Below are 27,960 nucleotides of genomic sequence, written 5' to 3' on the forward strand. Positions count from 1 at the left end.
TCATCTCTTCCCGAGTTATATGATTACCTTTTATTTAGTTTTTTTCCAAGACTCTCATGATTTTAATCTTCTTCCCATTCAGTTGGCAATGCGATTTTTCTAAAGTGTAGGTGTAATCATGTCACCCATCCTGATCAGTGAGCTCCAATGGCTCTCGATTACATTATGAAGAAAATAAAAACTCCTCTGATTATTGTTTAAAGCTCTCCATAATGTAACACTTTCTGGCCTTTCCAATCTTCTTCCTTCCACTTTCCTTCCCTTCTGCATACTTTAAGATCTTGGCTTACTTGCTATTCAAAACTCACTATACTCCATCTCCTGTTTGTCTCCCTTTACATAGACTCTCCCTCATGCCCAGAATATTCCATTCCTCCTCCTCCTCCTTCTCCTCTTTCTCTTCTTACTCCTCCTCCTCCTCCTCCTCCTCCTCCTCCTCCTCCTCCTCTTCGTCCTCCTCCTCTATTTTGGTTTTCATCAAGGCAACTCAAATACCACCTTTTTCTGGAGACTTTTTTTCATTTTCCCCAAGAGGCTAATACCTTCCCCTAAGATTTACTTACAGGTACACTATAATTTACATGTATCTTGTTATTGATATTTTATTTCCTCCAGAACATGAGTTCCTTTTTGGTTTTGTTTGTACTTTTAGTGCTCTGTACAGGCTTAGGCAGAGAGTAAGCAATGAATATTTTTTTTTCTGATTGACCTATAAAATAGAGTTAATAATTAATGTAATACCTCCCTCAATGTCTCATCTTGGACATTTGCTAGTTGTGTGTTCCTGGGCAGGTGACAACCCGCAAGAGTATTAGTTTTCTCACCTATAAAATGATGATAATACCAGCTACCTCACAGGGTGTTAAAATAGTTATGAGGGGAAGAACACTTATGAGTTATTATTGTTTGACTTTGGGCAAGTCACCTAACCTCCCCATAATTCAGGATCCTCATCTGTAAAAGAAGAAAGTTGAGCTAACTGATTTTTAAGATCCCTTGAAACTTTCAACTTTTTAATAGTATTTGAAAGAAGCAGTAGTTTTTTTCTAGTTAAGGGCTTCCTATAGTCAATTAATGAAGAAAAGCTATTGCTCAAAATAATCTGTTCAAAATTTCCCTGGTCTTCAGTGATGAAGGAATTAGAATGTTGACTAACACTCTTTTCAATTTGTTTTAGAAAGATTCTGATTTTATTAGGTTTGAAGTAAGGAATCAAAAGAACAGGTCTATAGAATGTCAGGCTATAATAGAATACAGCACTGGCTCCAGTCTGCCCTTTCATTTGCATCTGAATAGCTATTTTAGAAAACATGTAGGATTTTCCCTGACCCCAAGAGCTGAAGTATTCTATAGATGTTTCCATGTGAAAATTGATTGGAGTGGGGAGGTTGGGTAAGGAGGAGGCAGACATATTGTTGTCAGTGATGTAGATTGATAGTCTGATTTTAAGAGAAGTGAGTGAAAACATTTTCAAATGGAGCAAAAATATGAATTAAATCTGAGGCTAAGGAAACATAAAACTGGAAGGAAAGGGGAGAAAACTGAGCACAATTCAGAGAATAGCTGGAAAGTAAATAGGGTAGGAAAATGGTGAGTAAGCAGACTCAAACAAAAAGGAAGAGGGAGAAGAAATTGCTAACGTAAGGAGAAAGAAATCAAGAAAAAAGAATTGGGGAGGGAAAAATAGTGAGAAGGGAAAGTTCAGCAGTAAAGGAAAGTAAGCAGGGGCCAGAGAGCTGTACAGATAGGACAGTTGATGGTTCAGCATCATAGAATTCAGAACAAAAGGGACCATAGAGAATACTAGTTCAAATCCTTCATGTTACAAATGGGGAAACTGAGGCCTAGAGAGGGGACATGATACAATTAAATTAGTAAGTAGCAGAGAGTCCTTCTGTTTAGATTATTCTTTTGAGTATTTAAAATACTACCTTGACACCACACAGAGGTGCTGTGTAGAACAGCAAATCATGTATTAAAATATATTTTTGGGGGGAATTTTATTTAATTACTTAATTTAGAATATTTTCCCATGGTTACAAGATTCATGTTCTTTCCCTTCCCTTTCCCCAACCTCCTCCCATAGCTGATGCACAATTACACTGAGTTTTACACGTGGGTAAAACTCAGTGTAATTCTCTACCTGCCCTCGTATTACAGTTATATTACAATACCCAAAGACATATCAGTAATAAGTAGAAGGAGCCAGACGTCATTCAGATCTTAAGACAAGATCAGTTTCTAGTGTATTGTACTATCTCTTCACAAGACAGCCATCTTGGTCTTGGGCTTCAGGCAACTTACTGAGAAGGAAACTCTTACTTATCTTTAGCTAAGAATATTTTGTTTGTTCATTCATTTCAGCTGCTCCCAATTCTTCATGATCCCATTTGGGGTTTTCTTGGCAAAGATACTGGAATAGTTTGCCACTTATTTCTCCAGCTAATTTTACATATGGGGAAACTGAGGCAAACTGGATTAAGTGACTTGCCCAGGGTTACAAAGCTAATAATTTAAACTGAGGAAAATGAGATTTCAAGACTTCAAGGCTGGAACTCTATCCATTTAGCTAGGACTATCTTCTTTTTATTAGGGTTATAGTAAATGCAGAGTTAAACTTGACAACTCAAGTGAATCAAGAAGCATTTACTAAGCACTAACTTTTTGCCAGGTCCTATACTAAATTCTGGGGACACAAAGAAAAACAAAAATAGTCTTCTCTCTTCAAGAGGTCACATACTGATGGAAAATACAATATGCAAATAACTAAGTATATACAAGAAATAAACAGAAGAGATGGAAAGTTATCTCAAATTGAAATGGCTGGGAAAGACTTCCTATAGAATGTGAAATTTCAGGTGAGTCTTTTATGATATGGATGAAGAAAACCTCTATTTGAAGTGACAGAAAAAATTTAAAATCTCTTCAAAAGATTTTCTCAGCTAATACTTCTTCCCCTGATATAACTCCTAATTTCTCCATACCTCGGCTACCTGTTTTTTTAAATTACTGTTGAGAACAAAACAAAATATTGTCTGTTGGCAAACCTATAAATTGACAAATAAATTTTTATAATTATTGTTCAGTACTTGACTCTACCTATTTATCTTCTTTCAATGAGATGCTATGGGAAATAGGAAATAAAAGAGACTTATAGTGATCCCTCACCTGTGGGGGGAGTTATGTTCCAGAGACTCTGAAGAAAGGTGAAAATCCACAAGGCAGCAGCATTATATTTATTTTATCAGTTATACATATTTTAAGATTTTATAAACCCTTCCCACCCTCCTATAAACTTTTTCCACACTCCTATTAACTAAGCCAATCAGCACCTATGATACAGAACACAGTGCTGTGGTTGGTCGTCTTTCATTCCATCCATCAATAGTGTGTCACAATAAGTGTAACTCCAAGATACAGATTTAGAAATACATTTTTAAAAACCTGCAATACAATTAAGCTGGGATAAGTGAATAGAGTAAAAGCTGTATGGCTATAGGCACTTCAGGGACTCAGCCTTTTGATATGTAAAATGAAGGGACTGGATGAGATAACCTCTATTGATTGGCTAAGATCTTACAGCTCTCTTTATAGGAATCAGTTGAATATTTGGCTATATTTGAGTCAATGCAATAACTAGACTGCTCCTAAATTTACCAGACTTCAACAAGGCCAGTATTGCTGTATGATAGGAGCAGAATGGTTTCTAAGGCTTGATAACAAAGAATGCTAGCCGCTCATCTTTATCATCCATGGCCGTTGGGATACCATTCTCATTCAGACCATCCCCATCAAACAAAGTGGAGCTTACCCCCAAACGTGACCAGTTTAACTAAGATCTACTTCTATAAATAAGAAACAAGTCACAAATTCTGGCCATACCATCCTATCAGGATGGACCTGTTTTTTGGAAACAAGGTCACAGAATAGGAGCAAGATCTTATAGGGTAGTGATGCTGAAACCAAATAGAAACAATGGGCCACATAATGACTTAGAAAACCACAAATTAACATTTATCTGTATTGTATTTGATTTATTTTGTTAAACATTCTCCAGTTAAATTTTAATCTAGTTTCAGTCTTTGGTTTGGCTCTGCATCTAAAGTTTGACCCATCTGCTTTAGAGGACTCAGTGGCCTCTATTGTCCATAATCAGGGGCATTTAAAGAATCCTTGAATGGGGAGGAGAATCCTTCTTGACCTGTGTCCTCACAAAGTAATGAAAAGGCTCCTCCCTAGACCCCCCTCCCAAAGGCCAGTTTTTATCAGTATGACAGAATTCCTTTCTCTTCCAGCTGAGTTGGAAACTACCACTCTGAGGATCTAGCATCAAGTTTAGGATGATACATATAAAGCCTCCCTCCTAGCAAGTAATGGAGACACTAGGGCATTTGGTCAGAATAGCTGGGCTTGTGAGCAGCATCTGTGGAGCTCCCCATTTGTCCTGAAGAAGGCAAAGATATTGTGGAAAAGATGCTCCTGGGAGTCTCTTTGTAGCAGGTAGTATTTGGTTGTGACTAGCTCTTAGGCTTCTTCATTGGTTGCACCAGGAAACTCAAAGAGTTCAAAGTTGTGATATTCCAGGCTTGCTGCCTTGTGTTACAATAGTGGCTGTTCTTGGATATAAGAGCCACAGACTGAAATCTTTCAGGATCAAGAACCACTTTTTCAGGAAAACAATTCTCTCTTGTTAAGGTGTAGTCACAGTCAGGAATGTCAGGATCCCCATATTAACCCAGAAAACCACTCCTTATTAATGCTTTTGTGTTATGGTTCTCCAGGCCTATACCTAAGAATGGAACATACCCCATCCCATCAACAGGTGCTGTGAGTTTAGCATAACAACAATTCTTTGTGCTGGTATAATCAAAGTAAATGGAACTGCTGTCAATTTGCTACTGTCAAAATCATTGAACTAGCTCAAGCCAATCAGCCCGAATGAATCTTGAGACAGCAAATTTGCACCTGCAGGAACTACATCTAGTCCACAAAGTGCTGAGTCTCTTTGATGCTGGACAAATTCTGTCTTGTCACTAAGCAAACTTTACCATTGTTAAAGCTACACCCCACCTTTTTGTTCTTTGTGTTATCATAACTATGTATAGCAAAGCTTCATCTCATTTTGTCTTGGGCTTATTTCTATACCAGACTCTAACATAGTCATGTCTGACTTCCCCTTCTCTGATGGAATAATAAAGAGACTTTTTGCTTACAACCTTTTCAGAGTTCTGTTACTTTATTTTCTAGAGTTTAATCTCACCATGGCCCTGAGATAGAAGCTTTGGGTTGAGCTGAATTTTGAAGGAGTCCAGGGGAGCTAAGTTAAGTGGCAGACGTGAAGAACATGAAGAATTAGAGCAATCCAGGTATTGGGGTAGTTTATACAAAGGCATAAACTCCAGAGATGGAGCATCATGGCCAAGGAACAAATGGCCGTGTTATACCATATAACTGGGTCATAGAGTGCAGGAAGGGCAACAAACTATAGGAAGATTGAAATGAGCAAAGGCACATGTTATGAAGAGGTTTAAAAATGAAACGGGAGTTTTTATTTCATCCTGGGTGCAATAGCTAGTCAGCCTCATTAACTCCATCAATGAAGAGTTGGTGGAATGGATTACACAAGATTTTCTCCAATGTACCCACAGGTAAATTACCCAACTGGGGTATTTATACATCATTGGCCCAAACACAGACTGCTATCTGACTTTGACATTTCACTACTACAATTATTATTAGATCAGCAAATATTTTTGATTAACCAGACTAACTATCTTAAACAGTGGACAGAAGCAGGGGGATGGAAGAAAATACCAAAGGAGAGAAATAGGCAATCTTTTTTATTAAGATGTACATCACCTTTTAAAGAGTCAGCTCATGCCCCAGTGAATCACTTTACTGAGAGATTTTCAAACAACTGCAAATTTTATGATCATAATAGACACTTAATCAATGTTTATTGATTAATTCAAGGTGGATGAAGTTATGCCTCTATTCATTGATAACCCGAATTTGACTAACAGCACATATATTTTGGAATAACTATTACTTTGGAATGAAATTGGATACACAATTCGAAAGCTCATGTATGTATCACATTCAAATCCACTTAAATACAGTATTTTTAAAATTAAAATATTTTAAGTTCATTTTCAAAGGCTGTTGGGCTGAGGAGGCTTGTACAAGAAAGCAATGAGCAGTGCTTGTTCAATTGTATGGTTTTATTCCAGATGACAAAATCCATAATTAATAGACAATGGACTTTACTACTGCCTGATTAAATCAGAAATGGTATTATTGCATCCACATACTCAAGCCTCCTTTTTCTTTTTCAATTAATCTCTACTTGCATGACTAATGTCTAATTACACCTGATTATGTTACATTACATTCTACATTTCACTCCCAGTGTGTTTTTGCTATCTCTGTCATTCCATTACTACTAGTAGTCAATCAAAAAGCATTTATTGGCCACCCATGGTGTGTAAAGAGCTATTCTTAGTGCTGAGGGGAGGAGATTCAGAAGTTGAAAAAGAAATACTCCTTTCTATCAAGCAGTTTATAATTTAGTGAAGTGGCTAATTAATACAAAACTTCATCGGGTTCATATTTTCACTGATGTGGGTTGTTTCAAAGCTGCAGACTATAAACCATTCACTGCTTCACATTTTTCCTATTTGCATCCATATTTGCCTGTTAATCTTCCCATAAAGGACACATTCTACATAGTCTCTAGCTCATTTAGCATTCTACTAATGTTTGTACCAGTTAGAGTATTCCTGGTAGCTCTCATTCTCAAAATGTGACTGTCATGCCTCTTCATCTCATTAGATGTTTCCTAACTGACATTTTTAATATAATTTCTTATACATCAGTTGTAATGAGTTTACCTATAGTACCTACAACACAGATTGGAATCTGCCTGTAACTTTTAGTCATAGGTAGTTGTGTCTCAGAGAGCTTAAGTGAATGGTTATATAAATAGGACTTTGCAGATGTGGGTTTCAATTTAGGCCTTCCTTGTTCCAAATTCATTAGTCTATCCATTATGCCCCACTTCCTCATCAAGCAAGGTATTGTTGATAATGTGTTGCAACCTACTTATATTGATCTCTCTCCTGACCTTTGGGCCATCTTCAATTCTGGTATTTCCTCTTTGGAACTATGTCATCCTATGACTTACAGGATATTATTCAAAGAACTTCAAATTCACAAAGAACCTGTATGTAGCACAGAATCAAAAATGATACCAAGTACAGAAAAAAAATGGAGATGAATTATTTTGAAGGAGCAATCAGTGAAGATTGGTAGGCAGAAAGGGAAATGTCATTCAGCACAAAGGCATGGTATTTACAAAAATAAGGTGACCTTATTTTGTGAACCTCGGCTCAGAACATATGCTAGTCTTCCTTGATTTTTCAATAAGAATTTGTGATTAAGTAAGTTTGAATACACTTCAAACAACTTTGAACTGCAGGCAAAGTGACTGGAGAAAGTATTATCTAAAAACATTCCTCATCATTATCACCTCTTCTTGTAGTTGATCACCTTTGTCTTGCTGCTACATTACTGCAGACTTAAAAAAAAACCCCAACATAACCATTTTCATTTGAATGCTTCCTGACTAGAAATGTTGAAGCCAGTCATTACCATCTACATACTGTCGCTACCAACACTGTCTCCATCACATACATGCGTATGATGTGCTTGGCTATAGATAGTATACAATATGGACTAGTTTGCACATTTTCATGAATAATTGCCATGTTTTATCAGACTGTAATTCTCCTTCAATTATGGATCTCAATCTTTTGTGACATCCATACTTTTAATGTACTCAATTACTTGAGGCACTCTATTCCTGAAACATTGCTATTTCTAGTACATGTTTTATGAGGATGAGGAGCTGGGATATTTTAAATCAGGCCTTTATTGGAAAATTTAGGACATATTTAATGTGCTTGCTTGTGCCCTATTCTTAGACTGCTATAAGTTATGCAGCAAACAAAATAGGGGATAGACAAGCAGATTTATTTATCTGATGATGAGCAACTGTGTGGAAGACTGCTGAGTCTATGGCCATTTTCTTTCTCTACCTGTTCACTCTTTGTGATCCATTAACTCTCAGTGTTAATTGGATTCAGCAATCACCTATCTGATCTAGCACTGAAATCTGGAACATTGAAATATTTGCCTATCTTTGAAGGGTTGTCTGAGAGTAGGAGCAGTCTGAAAGAATAATTTATTAAATGCCTGCTATGTGTCAGTCACTGTATGACGGAAGCCCTTTCCAAACATCTCATTTGGTTCTCACGATAACTCTAAAAAGTAGGTTCTCTTACTACCTTCATTTTACTTTTGAGGAAACTGAGGGAAACAGAAGTTAAGTGACATTTTGAGGGTCATACCTCAACATATAAGTAATATAATAACTGTGGTTAGACTTGAATTCAGGTTTTCCTGACTTTAGGCCCAACTTCCTTACCTAGATGCCTCTAAGTCTTGCTTCATCCAGGGGCCAAGACTACCTTTCAATGCAGTCAAAGAACTCCTTTGTACTGAATTATAAGATCACTGACCTTGTTGTTTTTGCAGTTTGTTTTATAACTCATTATTGGACCTTCATTTGTCTTTGATTAAGTTTTGAGCTTTCAGAGGATAAAGTCCCTATCAAATGCCATTGAACATTGTTTCACCATTTAAAAATATTCAAAATTTAAAGAATCTTTGAGATATTTGTATAAACAAAGGAGCGAAGAAAACAGAACCATGGAAACAATATAAACAATATTATAATAAGGGAAGTGAATACAACACTAAAAGACACTTGAATGCATATCTGATACAGTATCAAATGTGGTTCCAGAAGATAGGTAAAGACATGGGAAACTCCAGGTGTATAATGTTGCATTTTGTTTAGTGAAACTTAAAAAACAAAACAAAAACCTTTATCTTCTTTCTTAAAATCAATACTGTTTATTGGTCCCAAGGCAGAAGAGCAGGAAGGATTACGCAATGTGGCTTAAATGACTTAAGCAGGGACAAAATTAGGAAGTGTCTAAGGCCAGATTTGAACCAAGGACCTTCTGTCTCTGGGCTTGGGTCTCTCAATCCACTGAGTCATCTTGCTGCCCCCATACTATGTTTCTTTATTACAATGGAAGGTTCTGTGAGAGGAGGACTGGGAAGTTATTGTCATGTAAAAGTCCCCAAACTGACCATTAAAACTTTATTTATGAGTTGAGTGCCACTCAAAACTTTCATATTTTTATGACAGAGTAAATAATCATAAGTTTGAGGACAATTCCTTTTATGGTTTCTTTGTAGCTCTTTTTAATTCTGGGTTGGCTTGCTATTTTCTCTAGTTTCTTCTAGTTCATTCTCATGTAATAAGTCAGTCAGTCAATAAACATTTGTTAAGCATCTACAAATACACTACCCTCAACTCCTGCACTTAGGGAATGAAAATGAATTAGGCTGAATACAATAGAATTAGGGTGACAAAACAGCTATGAACACATGATATTTCTTGTCTAAACCAAATAAAAATGCCTTTTGACTTATTTGGACTTTTAAAATGATCTTTTCCACAGTAATTCATTTCCATAGGTGTAGGTATATGTAGAACATTGAAAACTGAGAGCTGGATATTGAGGAATTCATTTATTGATTGGTTCATTCATTCAACAAACATTTATTGAGAGCCTACTATAAGTAATGCTTAGTACTAATTGTTGAAGCTGATATAATCTATGATCTGTGACCTCAGGAGGCTTGTAGTCTATTCGAAAAGAAATAATATATGAATACAAAGTAAGTATAACAAAAGTGAAAATATTATGTCATAGGCTATGTCTTTTTGAATTTAAAATTAGAAAAGCTAGTTTCAAAAATGCTACTGGCTCCAGCAGAGTTAGTTTCAGGGTCTAGGCTACAGCATCCCCATCTATAAAATAAAATAAAGGGTTGGATGAGATGGCTGCTAAGGTCCCTTCCATCTCTAAAGCCTATAATTCAAGGATCCTAATTTCACAAGAGGCATATATAATACTGTGAAATCATTTCAAGGAAAACTCACTTGCAGCTACAGAAATTCAAAAGATTAGGGCAAACCAACATTCAGTAAAAGAATCTTACCTATACAGGTTCTTTCATCCTCTCCTAATTCATACGGATCTGTGCAGACACATTGGTAGCTGCCTTTGATGTTTTTGCACTTAGCAGAGGAATGGCAGGGAGGGTTCATTTGATCTTCACATTCATTAATGTCTGTGAAAATGACACAGTGACACTGGAAGTCATTAAGGAAAAGATCTGGTTTTACATTGTCTTTTTAAAAAGTCCAGATTTAAGACTGCATCAAAATAGAAAACTCCCTTCACTAATGCAGATAGGAAACACCCCCATAATTTACAGTCTTAGAGAGGAGAACAAGAGGAGGTCAGATGCAACCAGAATGCATGACCACTCAGCATAGCCAAGCCACTAATAGAGCATAGAGGTAGATACAACAGAGCCATGATTCAGTTCGCCTGAATGACCGAGTAGCCACTTTGTCCCCTAATAACTGTATAGAGAATTGGTTTGATCAGGATCATTGACCACCCAGCTGAAACTGCTCCCACATTAATGGGGGGAATATAGATGTCAACAATCAATAAAAATTCAAGTGCCTACTATGTGTCAATTATTATGTTAAGTGCTGGAGAACAGACTAGAGTGGCACAGAATATCTGATCATCTAGTTGAAGCTCCTACCACATTTCTAAGGGGTTGCTGAAAGCAGCCAAACCAAAAGGCCAGGAAGTGAATGTGTGGCTCTCATGCAGGGAGGAGTGGGCAAAACAAAGCATGTTATTACACTTCAAAGACTTTTTCTCTATAATTAGTTAATTCCCACTCTCCTGTTACCCTTGAAATCCAAGTCATACTAAATCCAGACTAACTAGAAATAAACCACAAACTGCTTCAACCCTCACTGACCATTTCTCATCCTCATCCATCTCAAAAATACAGTGATCCTTCACCTATCATGGGAGTAACATTTCAGAGACTCCTGTGATAGGTGAAAATCTGTGAAGTAGTGGCATTATATGTATTTTATTATTTACATATATTTTAAGGCTTTATAAGCCCTTCTCACTCTCCAATAAACCTTTCCCACACTCTTATAAACACTGAACCAATCAGTGCCCATGATACAGAACACAGTTGGTCCACAGTGATATAGCAAAAACTCCACAAAGCAGAATTAGATATATATATTTTTAGAAACCCATGATACAGTGAAGCCAGGGTAACTGATACAGCAAGGAGCGACTATATCCCTCCAGATCAATCCACTATATCCAATAAGCATTCTAGAATTTCTACTTCATAATTGACAAATTTCCATTTTTTTGTATCTCTTCTCTACTATTTTTATTTTCTGATAGAAACATAAAACTAAACAAAGCAGTAACAACACACCTTATTCTATCCATGACACTATATCCCTGGCTATACTTTTCAGTGAGGAATGTTTTTCTCCTATTTATAGTACCTCTTCAGAGGCAATAATAAGATTTCTTATTTTCCATATGTTTGACTGCCATTTTCAGATTCTTAGTTCTTTGATTATTAAGCACATTTTTCTCCATTGAGATTCATTCAAATTTGTTCCCCAATTAAGATCCTATTGGCTGTTATCTACTAGCACCTGTCTTCCCTTTCTTAAGAAATTCAATACCAGGAACACAATTACAAAACACTGTTCCCATAAATAAAGTTAAATCTATACAAAATGCAAAAACATTAATTGCTCATTGGTGGGTCAAGCTCATGTAATAAAAATGATAATCCTACCTAAATTAATTTACCTATTCACTGCCATACCAATCTAACTACCCAAAAATATTTCATAGAACTAGAAAAAATAATAACAAAATTCATCTGGAAGAACAAAAGGTCAGAAATATCTAGCAAACTGAGAAAAAAAAAGCATGGAGATTGGTAGCCTAGTGGTACTGGTTCTTAAACTGTACTATAAACCAAGATGGATCAATGGAATAGAGTAGGGGTAAATGACCTCAGCAATCTTGTGTTTGATAAATCCAAAGATACCAGCTTCTGGGATAAAAATTCACTATTTGACAAAAATTACTGGAAAATTGGAAAACAGTATGGCAATAATTAGATATAGAGCAATATCTCACACCCTATATCAAGATGAAGCAAAAATGTGTGTTATTTAGACATAAAGGGTGATATAATAAAGAAATTAGGGGAACACAGAATAGTTTACCTGTCAGATCTATGGATAAGGGAAGGCTTTATGATCAACAAGAAATAGAGAACATTACAAAATATAAAATAAATAATCTTGTTTATGTTAAATTAAAAGATTTTGTACAAACAAAACCAATTTAACCAAGATTGAAAGGTAAACAACAAATTTCTCTGATAAAGGTCTCATTTCTCAAATATATTTAAAACCAAATCAAATTTGTAAGAATATGTCATTCCCCAATTGACAAATGGTCAAAGGATATGAATAAGCAATTTTCAGATGAAGAAATCAAAGATATCAATAATCAAATGAAAAAAAAATTCTAGTACCATCTCATAAGATTAGCCAAAATGGCAGTAAAGGCAAGTGGTAAATATTGGAGGGAATGTGGCCAAATTGGGACATTTATGCCCTGCTGGTGGAGCTGTGAATTGATCCAACTATTCTGATGGACAATTTGGGACTATGCCTAAAGAGCTATAAAACAATGCATACCCTTTAATCCAGTAATACCACTACTAGGCTGGTATCCCAAATTCATTTAAGAAAAGTGGAAAAGACATACTTGTACAAAAATATTTATAGCTGCTCTTTTTGTGGTGCCAAAGAATTGGAAATTGAAGGGATTTTCATCAATTTGGGAATGGTTGAACAAATTGTGTTATATGATGCTATTATGCTCTAAGGAATGATGAACAGGTTGATTTCAGAAAGAGCTGGAAAGACCTTCATGGATTGATGCAGAGTGAAATAATTAGAACCAGAAGAATATTGTACACAGTATCAGCAATATTGTGGAATGGTCAACTATGATAGACTTGGCTAATCTCAGCAATACAATGACCCAGGATAATTCTGAGAAACTTAGGATAAATAATGCTATCCACCGCCAAGAAAGGACTGTTGGAGTTGGGATGCAAATGAAACCATATGAGTTTTCACTTCTTTATTTGAGTTTATGTTTTGGGTTTCGGTTTTAGAAAATTATTCACAAAAATGAATGATATGGATAAAAACATAAAATAAAGAAATTCAATACTATGCTCATGACTTTCTTTCACCACTGAAATTCCTACCCAATGACAAATGACTCTGGCAAGACATTGATTTTTCACACAAACACCCTAAATTCCTAATTTCTCAAACTATTCAATTCCCCAAAACTATACCTTTTCTTAACTTCAGATACTGAAGGATGCTCAAATACAAGGATGATCATGCCATTACCCATATATTTTGTCTTTCTATAGTAAAGAACTCAAAAACACATTTCTTTGATCATTATCACATGTAATTTCTTATCTTCCTCCCAATAGAGGAGACTTCTTAGTCTCCTTTACTGGGTTCATATAATGGCTTTTAAATTTGGATATACCCCAAAGTTCAGTCTTAGGCCATCTTCTTGACTTCCTCTACACACACTCCATCTTGGTGATTTAATCAGGCTACATATATTTAATATCATGTCTATGCTAATAATTCTTGTCTCAATATTCCTAACCATAGTTACATTCCTAAACTCTAGCTCCATGTTGCCAACTACTTATTGTACATTTCCAAATTGTTCTAGAGGCATCTCAAATTTACCATGCCTAAAACATAACCCTAAATCTATGATGCTATCAAATATACATTCATATCTACATTTTTTGGGGGGCAATCAGCCATATTTATCTCTAGAGGTATATTATTTTGATACTATCTCTAGACATCTCTAATGATTATACTGCAAGATTTGGGTCAATATCTATATATGTATGTATACCCCCACACACATATATATGTGGAGAAATTCAGAAAGCTTTCTTCCCCAAACTTATGTGCCACTTTGTCTGAAGACATAAATTCTGCCCATTTAATTGAGTTTAAAGACCCAAAATCTCAGATGTGAGAATACTTTCTATCAGCATCTCAATCTTTCTATAATTTAAAATTTTAGAATATTATCCTAAACCTCAGAGAAATGCCATATTCATGGTCACATAGCTAGTAAGTTTTGAGGTTATAGTTTCACCTCAGGCTAGATAGTTCTTTTTATAGTATTTCACCATACAGTGTTACTGCTCATCTAATCATATGATTCCATAATTTTAAGGAGTGGAACAAAATGGAGAGAACTACCTAAAGTAAATTTTAAAGAATCAGTTGCCCATTTCTCTAATGGTTTTCTGTGTTAGGTACTCAGTAGGAACTTAGTAAATAAATTATTTTTGATAGAAAGACATTTTCCTTTCCTTATGAACCATTTGTTTATAATCACAACACTGCACAACATCTTGATAATCCCCATTGCCCAGTTGCTGAGTTTTGATTCATTTTGTATTCACAACCTTAAAGTTCTTGAAAATACTTATTACAGTTCATTTATAAGATTTTTTCCACCACCACCAGATTTGTACGTGGGTGGGTTTGAGTGCATGAATAGGATTTGAAAAAAGAAGAGAACAGCAAATCTCATTTGATTTTTCTGAATCAAATACTTAATTAAGCCAGTAGGCTTTCCATTCTGCTGTCATAGAATTACTGATAAGCTAGCTTCACTGAGAATCTGCTTTATCACTTTGGGTTCAAATGAATTTACTATAATCATAAAGTGTTTCCAAGCCAGTATTTCCAGGAGTTTATTATTTTTCCCTTCAATAATGGCATTAGAAACCTTCAGAATTTCAAAGAGTTTATTTAAGCATGTAGATGGCTAGATAGAATGTATACATGTTTCTGCACGGATTTTCTGTTGCCCTTAGGATAAAATGCAGATGATAGTTTTCAAAGGGCTTTCACATTCATTATCACATTTAATCCCATCAACAACACTAGAAAGTTGGCAGAATAGGTTATGATAGAATCTCGAATCAGAAGGGCCTTAGAGATAGTCTGGTTCTTTTATAACCGAGAATCACCACTTCAGCTTTTCTAACAAGGCACCTTGAAGCCTAGACTTGAAGACCCACTTGTTCCTGAAGCATCCCACTCTACTTTGAGACAGCTCCAACCATTAGGAAGTTATTCCTGATCTCCAGCCCAAAATTTATCTCTCTGAAATTTACTCATTCAACTAGGAATTGGAGTGGGGTAAGCAACAAGTAGATAAGGAAATATATGAAAGCTAACAGAGACATTTAACTGGGGTTTAACAGGTTTTTGTTTTTTAATTTATAGGTATATCTGAGTTTCAGGCAGCTTCTTTTTCTGAACTTGTAAAAGTCTAGAACTGTCTTTCCCCTTTGTTCTAAGGACTCCTTTATCCAGGCCTGCCTATCTTTGTGTGAAGCAAATATCTTGTTTCTAAAAGACAGTGTTTCCCTTCTTTACCTTTCACTTATATGCATGAGAAACATGCAAAGATGACAAATATCTCTAGTTTTTGTTATTCAATAGGATATTTGTTGCTTCAATGCACTTTCCCTTCTAAATTTGCATGAGGACGGAGGATATATATATATATATATATATATATATATATATATATATATATATATATATATATATATATATATATATATATATATATATATATATATATATAGCTAATAGTTGAGCTGATGGTCACATTTAAATCCATATAAATCAAAATTCATCATAACCCAACATTCATGAATTTTTAATTTTTAACACCCCCCAATAAAAATATGACCAACTCCTAATATAGGGCTCTTGTACACACTAGATGCTTAATAAAGTTTGCTATTTTGTCCTTGCTGTTAGGCCACGTATAAATGGATAGTTTGAAACTTTTGGGTATAAGTGAGTCTTATCCAACTAGAAGGATGATTGTTTTGAAATAGTTAAGTTAGGGTTAGAGGAAACATAGTATGAATAGAGAGTTGACCTCAAAGATTGAAATCCAGCCACTGACATTTACTGAGTATGACTACCTTCTTCCAACTTCCATCTTCTTTCATATTTTAAAGAATAATCAAATTGGTATTATCCTTTCATTTCAAAAGGACATGGCAATTTTCTGCCCTCTGGGTCTACTCAAAATCTCTATTACTGTGGCCCAGGCTAAAGCTTGCTTGCCTGACTGCAACTGCCTGACATGTTAGTCTCTATTCCACTCTTTTCTACCTTTCTATACTTTCTGGCACCTCTGGTCGATTGGTAAGAATCACTTTTCACATTAGACCACTTTAAGAAATTTCTGTTTTCATTTACTTACACGTATACATAGTGTTTCCTTCTCTCCCCTGAAAAAAAGAATAAAAATTCCCTGAGGGTAGGGACTATTTAATTTTGTCTTTGAAGTGACTAAAACAGAGTAGACACCTAAATAAATGCTTCTCAAATTAAACTGAAATGAGGATATTCCTTCAATTATTCCTAAAGAAAAGATCCTTGGCTCTATCTATAATGAAATCCAGTTGAAGTCTCACCTTTGCAAAGTGGTGGTGGTGAGTCCCATCCTCTATGTGTGCAGGTGAGTTGTTCTTGTCCTTGAAGTTGGTAGCCATGATGGCAGGAGTAAATCACAATGAGTTTCCCAGATTCAGAACAAGATTCAAAATCACCATCATCCACCTTCTCTGGGAAGCTACATGTCCCTTCTATAATTAATTGAAAAGCCATAAAATAAGGAAGACTGGAGGGAAGGGAACCAGAATTGATTAAGCATCTACTACTAGATGCCAGGTACTAGGCTAAGCACTTCACAAATATTTTCTTATTTTATCCTTATCACAACTCTGTGAGTTAGGTGCTATTATTAGTCTAATTTTATTTATTCTTTTCCTATTTCCTATAATTTCATATTTTTTCTATTTCTCATATTTTCCTATAAAATATTTATTTATTCATAAGAGGAAACTGAGACAGACATTAAATTACTTTTCTACTGTGACATAACTAGTAAATGTGTGAGATTGGATTTGAAGTTGGATTTCTTTTGACTCTTGGTTCAGTTCTCTCCCTATCATACCACCTAGTTGCTAGAAATACAAGGAAGAAATTAGAAGCATGGAATAATCTATTGCACTAATATAGAGTCCAATGAAATTATAAACAAAGTCATCTAATAAATTATATTATGACAGACCTTTGGAGATTATCATTTAATCTGAATTATTTAATACATTCATAAAATTATTGGTATGGTTTCCCCTCTACTGAGGGAGATTACTACTTTTCTCTACCTTTGTATAAAATATCTGTGAGATCTAAAAAATCTGTTTCCTGATGCTCAAACATTTTGTAATGAGCTTCCCTAAACTTATTGAGGCTCAGAACCCAAGTAATCCTAGAAGCCATTATCAGAATTATATTATAAACTTTCCCAGATGGTCAAAGAATCTGATAGAGCTAAAAAGAACCTTGCAAATCCAACCCTCTCATTTTATAGGCTATTAGACTATTGACTAAAAAGGGTAAGTAACCAATAGAGACAGAATTCAGACCCAGGTTTTCTGTCTTCAGATTAAGTTCACAGCCTATGATGTCAATCTATTTTCTTAGTTGTCATAGTCTTAGAAAACCCAGGGTACTCTCCAAACTGCAGCGAGACCCTGGAAAAAAGATTTGAGCTGATGGCCATGTTCAAATGCATATACTTTAAAATTCATCATAACCTAATATGCCTAATTTTAAAAATTTAATACCCTCCCCTCCAAAACCCATAATGTATCTATTTCTTTTCAAATAATCTTTTCTTGCATAATTTTCCATAATTATTTTCTATGAGTAACCACAATTTTGGCCTGTGATATAAATCCCTCTGCCTAAAAGAGCTCCCTCTCTAGGCTCACTCTTTTGGAAAATCCTAAGCATTCTTCAGGATATTTAGAAGCCTTTTCCTATTATTCTAGCTTGAGCTAATCTCTAACTCTGGGACTCTTCAAAAGCTCCTATTGACTCTACCATTCATTTAGCATTTAAATTAGAAAAGCCAGAAAATGATAAACTGTTCCATGTGCATAAAATTTTGATTGCCCTACTAGATTGCAACCTCTCAGGTGGCAGGGAGGCAGCATTTGCAATGACTGAAAAGCATACAGGACTTTGAGTCAGAAGACCTGGATTTGTGTTCTAAATCTGCTGAGTGATTTTAGTTAAAGACTTAACATGTAAGCTTCAGTTTTTCATTTAGAAAATAAGGATACTACTAACTCATGGATTTCTTGTGAGGTTAATTTGTGTTAAGATAGATTGTTTTGTAACTGGAAAGTAATATATGATGCAAATTACTGTTGTTCTATTTCTGGAAAGGTATTGTGGTATAGAGTAGAATGGAGCAGCTAGGTGCCCAAAGGGAAAGAGCACTGGAGTTGGAGTCAGGAAGACCCGAGTTCAAATATAGCTTCAGATACTTACTAGTTGTGTGACCCTGAGTAAATTACTTAAACCTATTTACCTCAGTTTCTTCATTTGTAAAATGAGCTAGAGAAGGAAATGGCAAACCACCCCAGTATCTTTGCAAAGAAAACCCCAAATGGAGTCATAAAGTCAGAAAAGATTGAAAATAATCAAACAAAAAATAGAACAGAACAGGATAGAATAGAATAGAATAGAATAGAATAGAATAGAATAGAATAGAATAGAATAGAATAGAATAGGATAGGATAGGATAGGATAGGATAGGATAGGATAGGATAGGATAGGATAGGATAGGATAGGATAGGATAGGATAGGATAGGATAGAATAGAAAGAACAGAATAGAATGGAATAAAGAATGCTTGACTTGGAATAAGGAAGACCTGGGATTGAATCCTGCCTCTGATATTTACTGGCATAAGGTTTTGAACAGTCAGTACCTAACAACCGCTTATTGAATACTATTTATAAAACTTTGAGTCACAAAGATATCTTATTTCTGATCCTTAGGTTCTCTACTAGTAAAATGGTGATAATAATAATGCCTATATCATGTACCTTATAGGATTGTTGAGAGGCACTTTGCAAAGATTGATTTTTTTTTAACCCTTCACTTCTTTCTTAGAGTTGATATTAATTACCAGTTCCAAGACAGAAAAACAGTGAGGGTAGGGAAATGGTGTTAATTGACCTGCTCAGGGCCACACAATTAGGAAGTGTCTGAGGACAGGCTATTTATCCTGAGTCACCCAGTTGACCCAAACTTTGACTTTTATAATAAAATACTATGGGTTAGTGACTAGAGCTATTCTTGAAATCAGAGAGATCTATGTTAAAGTTCATATTCTAATTCACTCACTGTGACCCTACAGAAACCTCTAAATACCTCATTAAATTTGCCAAGGCTACAAATTGCATACTACAATAATTAAGGATCTGCATATGTAAAGGGAGTTCCCTATGCCAAAGAAATCATAAATCCCATTCAAAACAAAACATTTTATTCTTCCAAAGTATGTAGCAACATGCTAAGAACATAGTAGTTATATGAAAAATATTCATAAAACTAAATCTGTTTGAATTATCCAGTAAATCAATTGGCATTTATTAAGGGTCTACTAGGTGTCAGGCACTATGCTAAGATTGGGAGGATAAAGGCAAATCATTAATGTTCCTTCCACAAACATGTCTATATTATCTGCTTCCTTAAAGAGGTTATATTTTAGAAGATTAATTCTAGTTCCTGTAATCTAATAAAAGAAAAGCATAAATTTACCTTGATGAAAAATTTCCCTCCATGCTTCTAAATTGATGCCTGGTATGTCTTCACATGACTTAAAATCTGTAGGAAAGCTCCCAAGCTGAAAGGCATCGGCTGGCACTGTAGTGAGACCTGTGTTATCACAGATTAGCCTGGATAAAGAATGCTTCTCCAGTTCATGACTCTGAGCTTCAGTAAATACATGCTTGTTTTCCCACCAAAACCTAGAGAGATTGAGAAGACAATTTAGAATAAATGCTGGAGCATTTAGGTTCTCTTGTGTTTTCCTTCTTGCTCTGGGTCTACCGAGAGGGTGAGATTTGGTATGCTCCTTGAAACTTTTTACAGTGAGTTATTCATGTTATTTGTTATGGGTGAAGGTAATTGATGTCTGACATGGAATAAACAAATAAATAGTAAGAGGCTTCAACACACAGCCTTTTAATTCAAGAAAAGCTGTCTCAAAAAGTAAAGAATCAAATTATGGCAAAATTGGGGATGATCAGGGTTCTAAGGAGGAAGACAATCTAATTCAACCCCCTACCTAAGTAAACATTCTCTCTCTATACAACAAATCTAACAAATGGTCATCCAGACTTTGCCCCAAAACTTCCAGTGAAGGGGAACCCCATTACTACTAAAAGTTAAATAATTCTACTTTTGTTATTTTGTTGTTCAGTCATTTTTCAGTCATGTCCATCTCTTCTTGACCTCATTTAGGGTTTTCTTGGCAGAGATACTAGAGTAGTTTGCCATTTCCTTCTCCATCTTATTTTACAGATGAAGAAACCAAGGCAAACAGGGTTAAGTAACTTGTCTGGCAGGTCTAGTAAGTGAGTCTAGACTTGAACTCAGGAAGATGATTTTTCCTGACTCCAGGCCAAATATTTTATTCATAGTAGTACCTACCTGTTTAATTCTAAAGTTTTCCCTTATTCTCAAATATTCATATCAATCTATGGTCTCTTTAACATGTTATCTTTTAATTATTCAAATTGCAACTAACTCATCCATTTCTGTCCATCCTATTTGAAACTTATTTATACCCTCTCGTGATTTTCAAGAAGAATGAGCACTTAACATGCTAAAGGCCATGCCCCTTTTCTCTTGACATCTCTGCTAGCTATCATTCTAACACCTATGCTCTTTTATAATTAAAAACCTTGAAAAAACTAGCCATAATTGTAATAGCAAATAGTTGATATTTTTATAGCATTTACTATGTATCAAGCATTTTATTAAGTGCCATATAATTTTTATCTCATTTGGTATTCATAAAAACCCTGGAAGGTAGATATAATCAATATCCACATTTTATAGATGAAGAAAATGAGCCAACAGAGGTTAAGTGTCTTATCCAGGGTGTCAGCTAGTAAGTGTTTGAGGCCAGATTTGAATTCAGATTTTCCAGGCTCAGTTTTCTATTCATTCTGCCACAGTATCACTACTTCCTTCATTTAATTGTAAACCCCCTGCAATATAGTGTCTCATACTGTCAATCAAATTAAACTGCTTTCATAAAAAGTCATTAATGATACCTTAATTGTTAACTCTAATAGCTTTTCTCCAATCTTTATATTTCTTGATTGTGCTGGTCCTTTTCTAAATTTTCAACCACCCTCTTCTCATGGGTGTCTCTTCTTAAGATTTTCAATATACTGCTGTCTCTTCATTCTCCTCTTTCCTCTCTTGACTTCTCTACTCAACAGTACTAGTTGCTAGATTTTCATCTGGGTCATTCCCACTAACGTTGGATATTTTCTTAGTTTCTGTAATAGATCCTCTATCTTCTTTTTTCATACAGTCTCATTTACTGATACTATCAATTACCATAGTTACAATTGTCTTCTTTATACAGATTCTCAATTTTTTTCTTTAGGTGTAACTTCTCTCCTGACATATAGACTATCATCAACAACTACCTCTTGGACTTCTAGAACTAGATGCCCAATGGGAATTTCAAACCAAAATATCCAGAAGAGAAGGCTTTTTTAAGCCAAATCTCCCTCATTTCATGAATTTCCCTATTCCTGTCAAAAGGCACCATTATCCTTCCAGCTTCATCATCCTTGTCCTCACTCCACATATTCAATCTGTTTCCAAGTCTTGTCATTTTCTACTTTCTATTTTTCATATAAGCCTCCTCTTCATTCACATAGATCACATTTTGAAGACCTCATCAACTCATACCTAGACTACTGCAAAAGCCTGCTGGATTTAACACCACTTTCTCTGTCTGTCTGTCTGTCTCTCTTTTTATCTCTCACTCTCTCAGGCCTCACAGGCTGGTGTAGAGTTTCTTTTATTCCTGTCTTTGCTAATCTGTACTAATTTTCTTAAATTCAAAGTCTTTAGCAGTAGACAGCAAGAGGAAGAAAAGGTTCTGAGCTTCAGAGCTGGTTAGGCCTGTCTCTTTGGGCTGGTGCCCCTAAAGACCGGTTTTACAGTTCAAACCACTCCCCTTAAATCCTTTTGTTCAATGATCCTATCACAGGAATCCAGGTAGAGCACACAGTACGGAAAATCCAGGAATAGAGGGATTTATATCCAGAGACAGGGAGAGAGGCTCCTTCTAGTCAGAGGGTCAGGAAGAGAGAGCCTCAGGAGACCAAATGTCATTCCAAGTACCCCTCCCCCCACCAACTGTCATTCTTGTCAATGTCTTCTTTCTAACATTCCAAACTCTATTTGTTCCACCTGAGTGGCAGACAGTCCAAAACTTGCTTCAGTTTTCCTTTCTACAGATATCAGACTGCCCAGTTCTTTTGCTGAGGAAATTATTTGTGATATTTAGTCATGAGGCTTTGAAGTCTTTGCTTTCTCTCATTCCTTATTCCTGATATTTTTATTAATCTTCATGATTCCCACTTTTACACTGAAGTCAACAGTATGACAGTATATATTGACTTAATTTGGAGATTATTACTGAATTCTTAATAGTATTTCTCTCTCTTCATCTTCCACAACAGCTATTGCTACATAGGCTAAAATAATCTGAATGCTGGTATTTTTGCAAATATTTATCGTATGTACTGGAAAACAAGGTGACCAAATGTCCAATGGAATGATATCTCTTTTTTTGTCCTTTCATACCTGGGAAAAACCAATTCTTCTAAATCCTTTACTTGCCTCTGTAAGATGAATCTATGAATCATCTTTCCATCTATTATTTTCTGATTTCCTTTATTACAGGGATTGTTAAACATTTTTATGTGTCATAGACCCTTTTGGCATATTCCTGAAGCCTATGGACTTCTCAAAATAATTTTTTTATATAAGTTTATGTAGGAAAACACTAATTTTGAAACATTTTTTTTGTTGTTTTTATGTGCCCCAGTTTAAGAATCCCTGCAATGAGAATATAAATACTAGACAATTTATTCTCTCTAGTCCTGTTATTCATTTGATGGTCATTGGATGAAGGTCTGACATGTATAAAATGCCAATAGCCAAGCAAATTTTTATAGATGACTTAAAAACTGCACAATTTTTTGGACCCATTTTCCCTGTTCATACCACTTATAATATAATTGCAGAAATTGAAATGTCATAGAGTATTAAGGGCCATTAAATTTTTTCTTACTTTACTTCATGGTCAAGTAATTCATCCTAAATAGATAACCTACTGGCAATAAATTTCTTTGTATTTAGTTATAGAGGTCCTTGAAAAGGATATACTCTGTACCTAGGGTCACCTCCACACCAAGAGAGCCATTGGAATGGGTCTCTGAGGTATCTTCCCAGTGCCATACATGAGCCATCTTTTCATTTCTTTTTAAACATTCTTTCTTGGTGAACTCATAGCTTCCCAGTCAGATGCCATAAAATAGATTATATATTTATGAATATATATACATAATGTATGTATATGTATACAAATATACATTATATCTCTCTGTGTACATAAATATATATATACATATATTAATCTCTATATATCTATAGATATATGTATTAATATCTATTTTCTATCTCTGTATCTACCTATCTACCTCCATACTCTTTATCTCTATATCTCCCACTCTCTCTTTTTCTGTCTGTCTGTCTGTCTCTGTCTCTGTCTGTCTGTCTCCACAATTTAACTTGCCACTTTGTACCTTCCCATTTCTTTCTTAGGCAAACAGCAATAAAAAGAATCTTTCAAAATGCCTTTGTGGGCTTCTGATGAAATGACAAGCTAAAACCTTCCTGAGAATGGGTCCTAAAGAAGTAAGAATTGTATTTTAAGCCAACATTTGGACCACATTGCTACTTTGGTTGTAATGCTTTATTTTTTTAAAAATAAAAGTTAGTTCAGGAGTTTAGGAACATAATTGAACTTTTTCCTGCTGTTGTTAAAATCAAATGGTTGCTCATTTTAAAAATACCTTCTTCCCTCTCCACTCAACTCCCCAAACAGACACTAAAAATTTCCAATAGCTTTTTCTTTCTCTTTTCTGCAATTCTATTTATTTACTTTGTTTTAAAGTTAGCATACTTTTGTCTTGACTCTACTTTCTAACTTTAAACCTCTATGAGAGATAGATTACAAAATGTCAGAAAAATGATTATTAAAAATTGGATCAGCATGTAATCTGGAAAAAATAAAAATAATAATTAATAACAAAACAAAACAAAACAAACCTAAAAACCTCTATGAGGCAGGGAGCTTATCTCATTTATCATCATCTTTCCTCCAAGACCAAGTAAAGTTTCTGAATATAGTATGTGATTAATAAATATTTATTGAATGTTAAATGATACATTTGAAATAAATGCTTTTCCATCTTCTTTAAAATATTAAGGTCTTATAGATTGCCCAAATAATTCTGAAAATAAATATCAAATATGATTAGTTTTCATTATCATTAAAATTCATTATGGCTGTCTTTTTCTTCATTCTCAGCTGGAAAGAGATATCTACAACACACAAGACAGAGTTTTCAAGCTGAGAGAAAAAATGAAGATTGTGGTCAAGCTCATGTGTTAACATGTGGGAGAAACTCAATTATAAATACTAACAACAAGAAATTCCTGAAGCCCTCCAGGTTTCCCTTCCACTTCTTTGCTTGCTGGAGAGAAGATGACGCCTACGCGAATGTATAATAAAACCCAAGCGACAGGACAGTGCTGTTTGTTTAATTAGTGCCTCCCCATGCCATGTGAGGATCTCAGGATGAGGTTTGAAACTGCAGAGTTGAAACACAATTCATAGTTCTGAATGAGAGAGCTTCTTGTGATTATTTGCCAGATACACTTAGATATGTGGTTTGCAATATCAAGAATTTGATAATTTAAATAAAATCATAAAAACAAATAGCAGGGGGTGGGGTGGGGATTAAAGGAAACACAGACAATTGTAGCATTATAAAATTATCTGCTTCAATTCCTTAATTTTAAAAATGAAGAAATTACAGCCCAGTAAATTTAAGTGACTTGCCTATGGCCATATAGCTAGTAAGTATGCACAGTATTACTTGACCCCAGGTTTTCTAATTCTAATCAGAGATCTCATTTTCTCATATTTATATGTTCATCAGATTATCATTATTTCCTTGAAGCTTTAAGTTACTTGTCACTCTGGCCTCTATTATAGCCCCTCTTCTCTTCTCATTCTAAAGTCTCTATCAATGATCCCAAGTGTTGCTATGGATTCATAGCATTTAAGTAACATCACTCTGTAGATGACTCCCATCTCTTTATATGCATCCATCCCAAATCTCTCCCCTGAATACTCCTATATTAACCACCTTCTGTTGCTGTCCTGTCAGTATCTTAAAAACAACATACCCAAAATGGGCTTCATTTCCAACACATCCCCTCTCTACCCACCACTGCCAAAGTATTCTTTCTTCAAGGAATTCTTTTGTCTAAGGAAGTTCTATTCTTTTAGTTGACCAGGGACATGAGACCTTAAGTTATCTCAGCTCTTTCTTTTTCCTCCTCTCCCATATCCAAATGTCTTTTCAATTCTACTGCTACATCTCTTTCATCTGTCACCTTCTTTCCTCTCATTTGGCTTCCACATTGTTTCATACTCTACTCTCATTGCTGCTTATCCATATTGTTATATATTTCTAATCACTGTCCCTCAAAGTTGCTCCCCTCCATCTACTTCCACAAATATACACACACAAAAAAATCTTCCCAAGGCAAAGATTTGATTCAGTCATACACTATCACTCCAACTCAAAAATCTCCTCTGTCTTTCCTTAGCATCTAGAATACAATACACACTTCTCAGCCTTATAATCATTTCTTCATAATATGGTTCTTACCTGATTATCTAGCCTTTTTCTATACTGTTTGCTATCCTCTAAGAACCCTATGTTTCAGTCAAACCAGTGTTGGCTCTTATCAGAATTCAACAATCTTTTTAATCACTGGACACTAATAGCTGCTCACAAGGGTGTGCCATTCTTACCCTGGAGGTTCCAAATATACAAATATTGAGTTGGCAAAACATTTATCTTTATCAGAAAATCGGATATCATCTATCCCTTATCCCTGCCCCCTTCATTGGGAGAAGCACTATTGATTCTCTATAAGTCCAAGGATTGCTGTATCTGTGCAATCAAAATTGGCTCTGAGAGGACATCCATTGTCTCCCTTTGAACTTTAGTATTTCCTTCATTAAACTCTAGTCAGATGACCTTGATATAATGGAGTTAGTTTTCCACAGAACCTAATACACATGTGGGAATGTTATATGCAGTATTTTTTACTTTTAGCATAGAATCAATAATTCAATAAGTAATATGCAATAACCCGAGAACACAATGCATAATAATGAATGTAACCATCTATAAAATAGTTATAGAAAAAACACTGTCCTAAACCCCCATGGTAACCCAGATATGGGACTTTTTATGACCCATCATTTCTAGGATATACACTGTCTGAGTGTCCCCTTGAGCAAGCCAAGGCAGCCATAATTTCCCCAGAATTCTGGTCTGACTCTTCTTGTAGGACTACTCTTCAGTTACAGACCCAGGACTTTTCTGAGGATGTCTCTCAAATCATTCTCACAGGAACTTGGGAGAATGGATGATTTGCCTATTTACTGAAGTGAACTTTGAGCTTGTCTGGCTGTAGATGACCCATTATGGTTCATCATAGAATCAACAGATAGCACCATAAGGGGAAATTGCCATTTTCCTTGTGTCGTTCATAAATCCCTATTTTTCTTGCTGATTCTGACCAACATTCTGCTGTTTCGGAGCCATATCCTTAATTGTATTGATCACCCAGGTCTAAAGCAGAAGGGAAGGATAGCTACAGAAGGAAGGGCTTTATGTATGCCTTTGCATTTTATTTCCCATCCCTGTAATGTACTCTTTATTTCTGTCTTTCAGGATTTCTATCTTCGCTTAAAGTTCATTTCAGAAGCCATCTCTCCAGGAAGAATTCATTGTCTGCTACTCTACTTTTGACAGACAGCTTGATTCTTAATCTAATTCATAGTGTACTTATTTGTAATGATTTTGGACCATCTAATAGCATTTAAACTCTTTGAGAGCTTTTACCCTTAGCAACTAACTAGGCCATGGTAAACAAATGTTTAATTAATGTAATTATGTTATACAGGATATATTTCACAAAATATTTAAGATATAATTACCTAATGGAAAGAAAATAATGCCGATTTAGTCAATTTACTATTTTGGGTTTGTTTCTGTATTTCTTACGAATTCTCGATCTTGAGAACATAAGTATGCTTGAATAAATCTATCACAAGCACAGTGAGGCTTGGCTCAAAGGGCTTATTAAGAAAACATATCGACTTTCCGGTAATCATGGCTGCAATCTAGATGCCACACACTTCCTCTCCCCGGCACCGAACGAAATAGACTACATCAAAGGAGCATAAAAATCACCTTTGGTGGAACAGGACTCCCCAGTACCCCACAGAGGCAAAGGTATGTGGGGTTTGAACATTTCGACACTATAATAAGAAGGAAGAAAAGCTTGCACAGAAACGTGAACTGAGCCACCCTCCACCACCCCACCTCCCCCACCAAACCAGAAAGAGCTACCAAAGAGCTCACTAGGACACCTAGTGAGTGGGGAATGTCTCTGTCTGGGGGGGGAGGCACTCCAGGGTCCTTGGGATCTGGGAACTTCCAGGAAACAACGACTCAGAGCGGT

The 27,960-nt window shown here is 35.4% G+C and overlaps 1 protein-coding gene across 1 annotated transcript in view; it reads right to left on the reverse strand.

Annotated features, from left to right (window-relative positions):
• The window catches only part of TPO (thyroid peroxidase), a 159,525-nt gene that overhangs the window by 15,420 nt on the left and 116,145 nt on the right, over positions 1–27,960 (reverse strand). Inside the window, exons 10-12 of the mRNA XM_056817534.1 lie at positions 19,849–20,057; positions 16,642–16,812; positions 10,138–10,269 (exon numbers count right to left, since the gene is read on the reverse strand). Coding sequence (XP_056673512.1) covers positions 10,138–10,269; positions 16,642–16,812; positions 19,849–20,057 — 512 coding nt within the window. The remainder of the gene's footprint in view (positions 1–10,137; positions 10,270–16,641; positions 16,813–19,848; positions 20,058–27,960) is intronic.

Source organism: Monodelphis domestica, chromosome 1 (genome assembly GCF_027887165.1).
Source record: "Monodelphis domestica isolate mMonDom1 chromosome 1, mMonDom1.pri, whole genome shotgun sequence".
In the NCBI taxonomy this organism is placed as follows: domain Eukaryota; kingdom Metazoa; phylum Chordata; class Mammalia; order Didelphimorphia; family Didelphidae; genus Monodelphis; species Monodelphis domestica.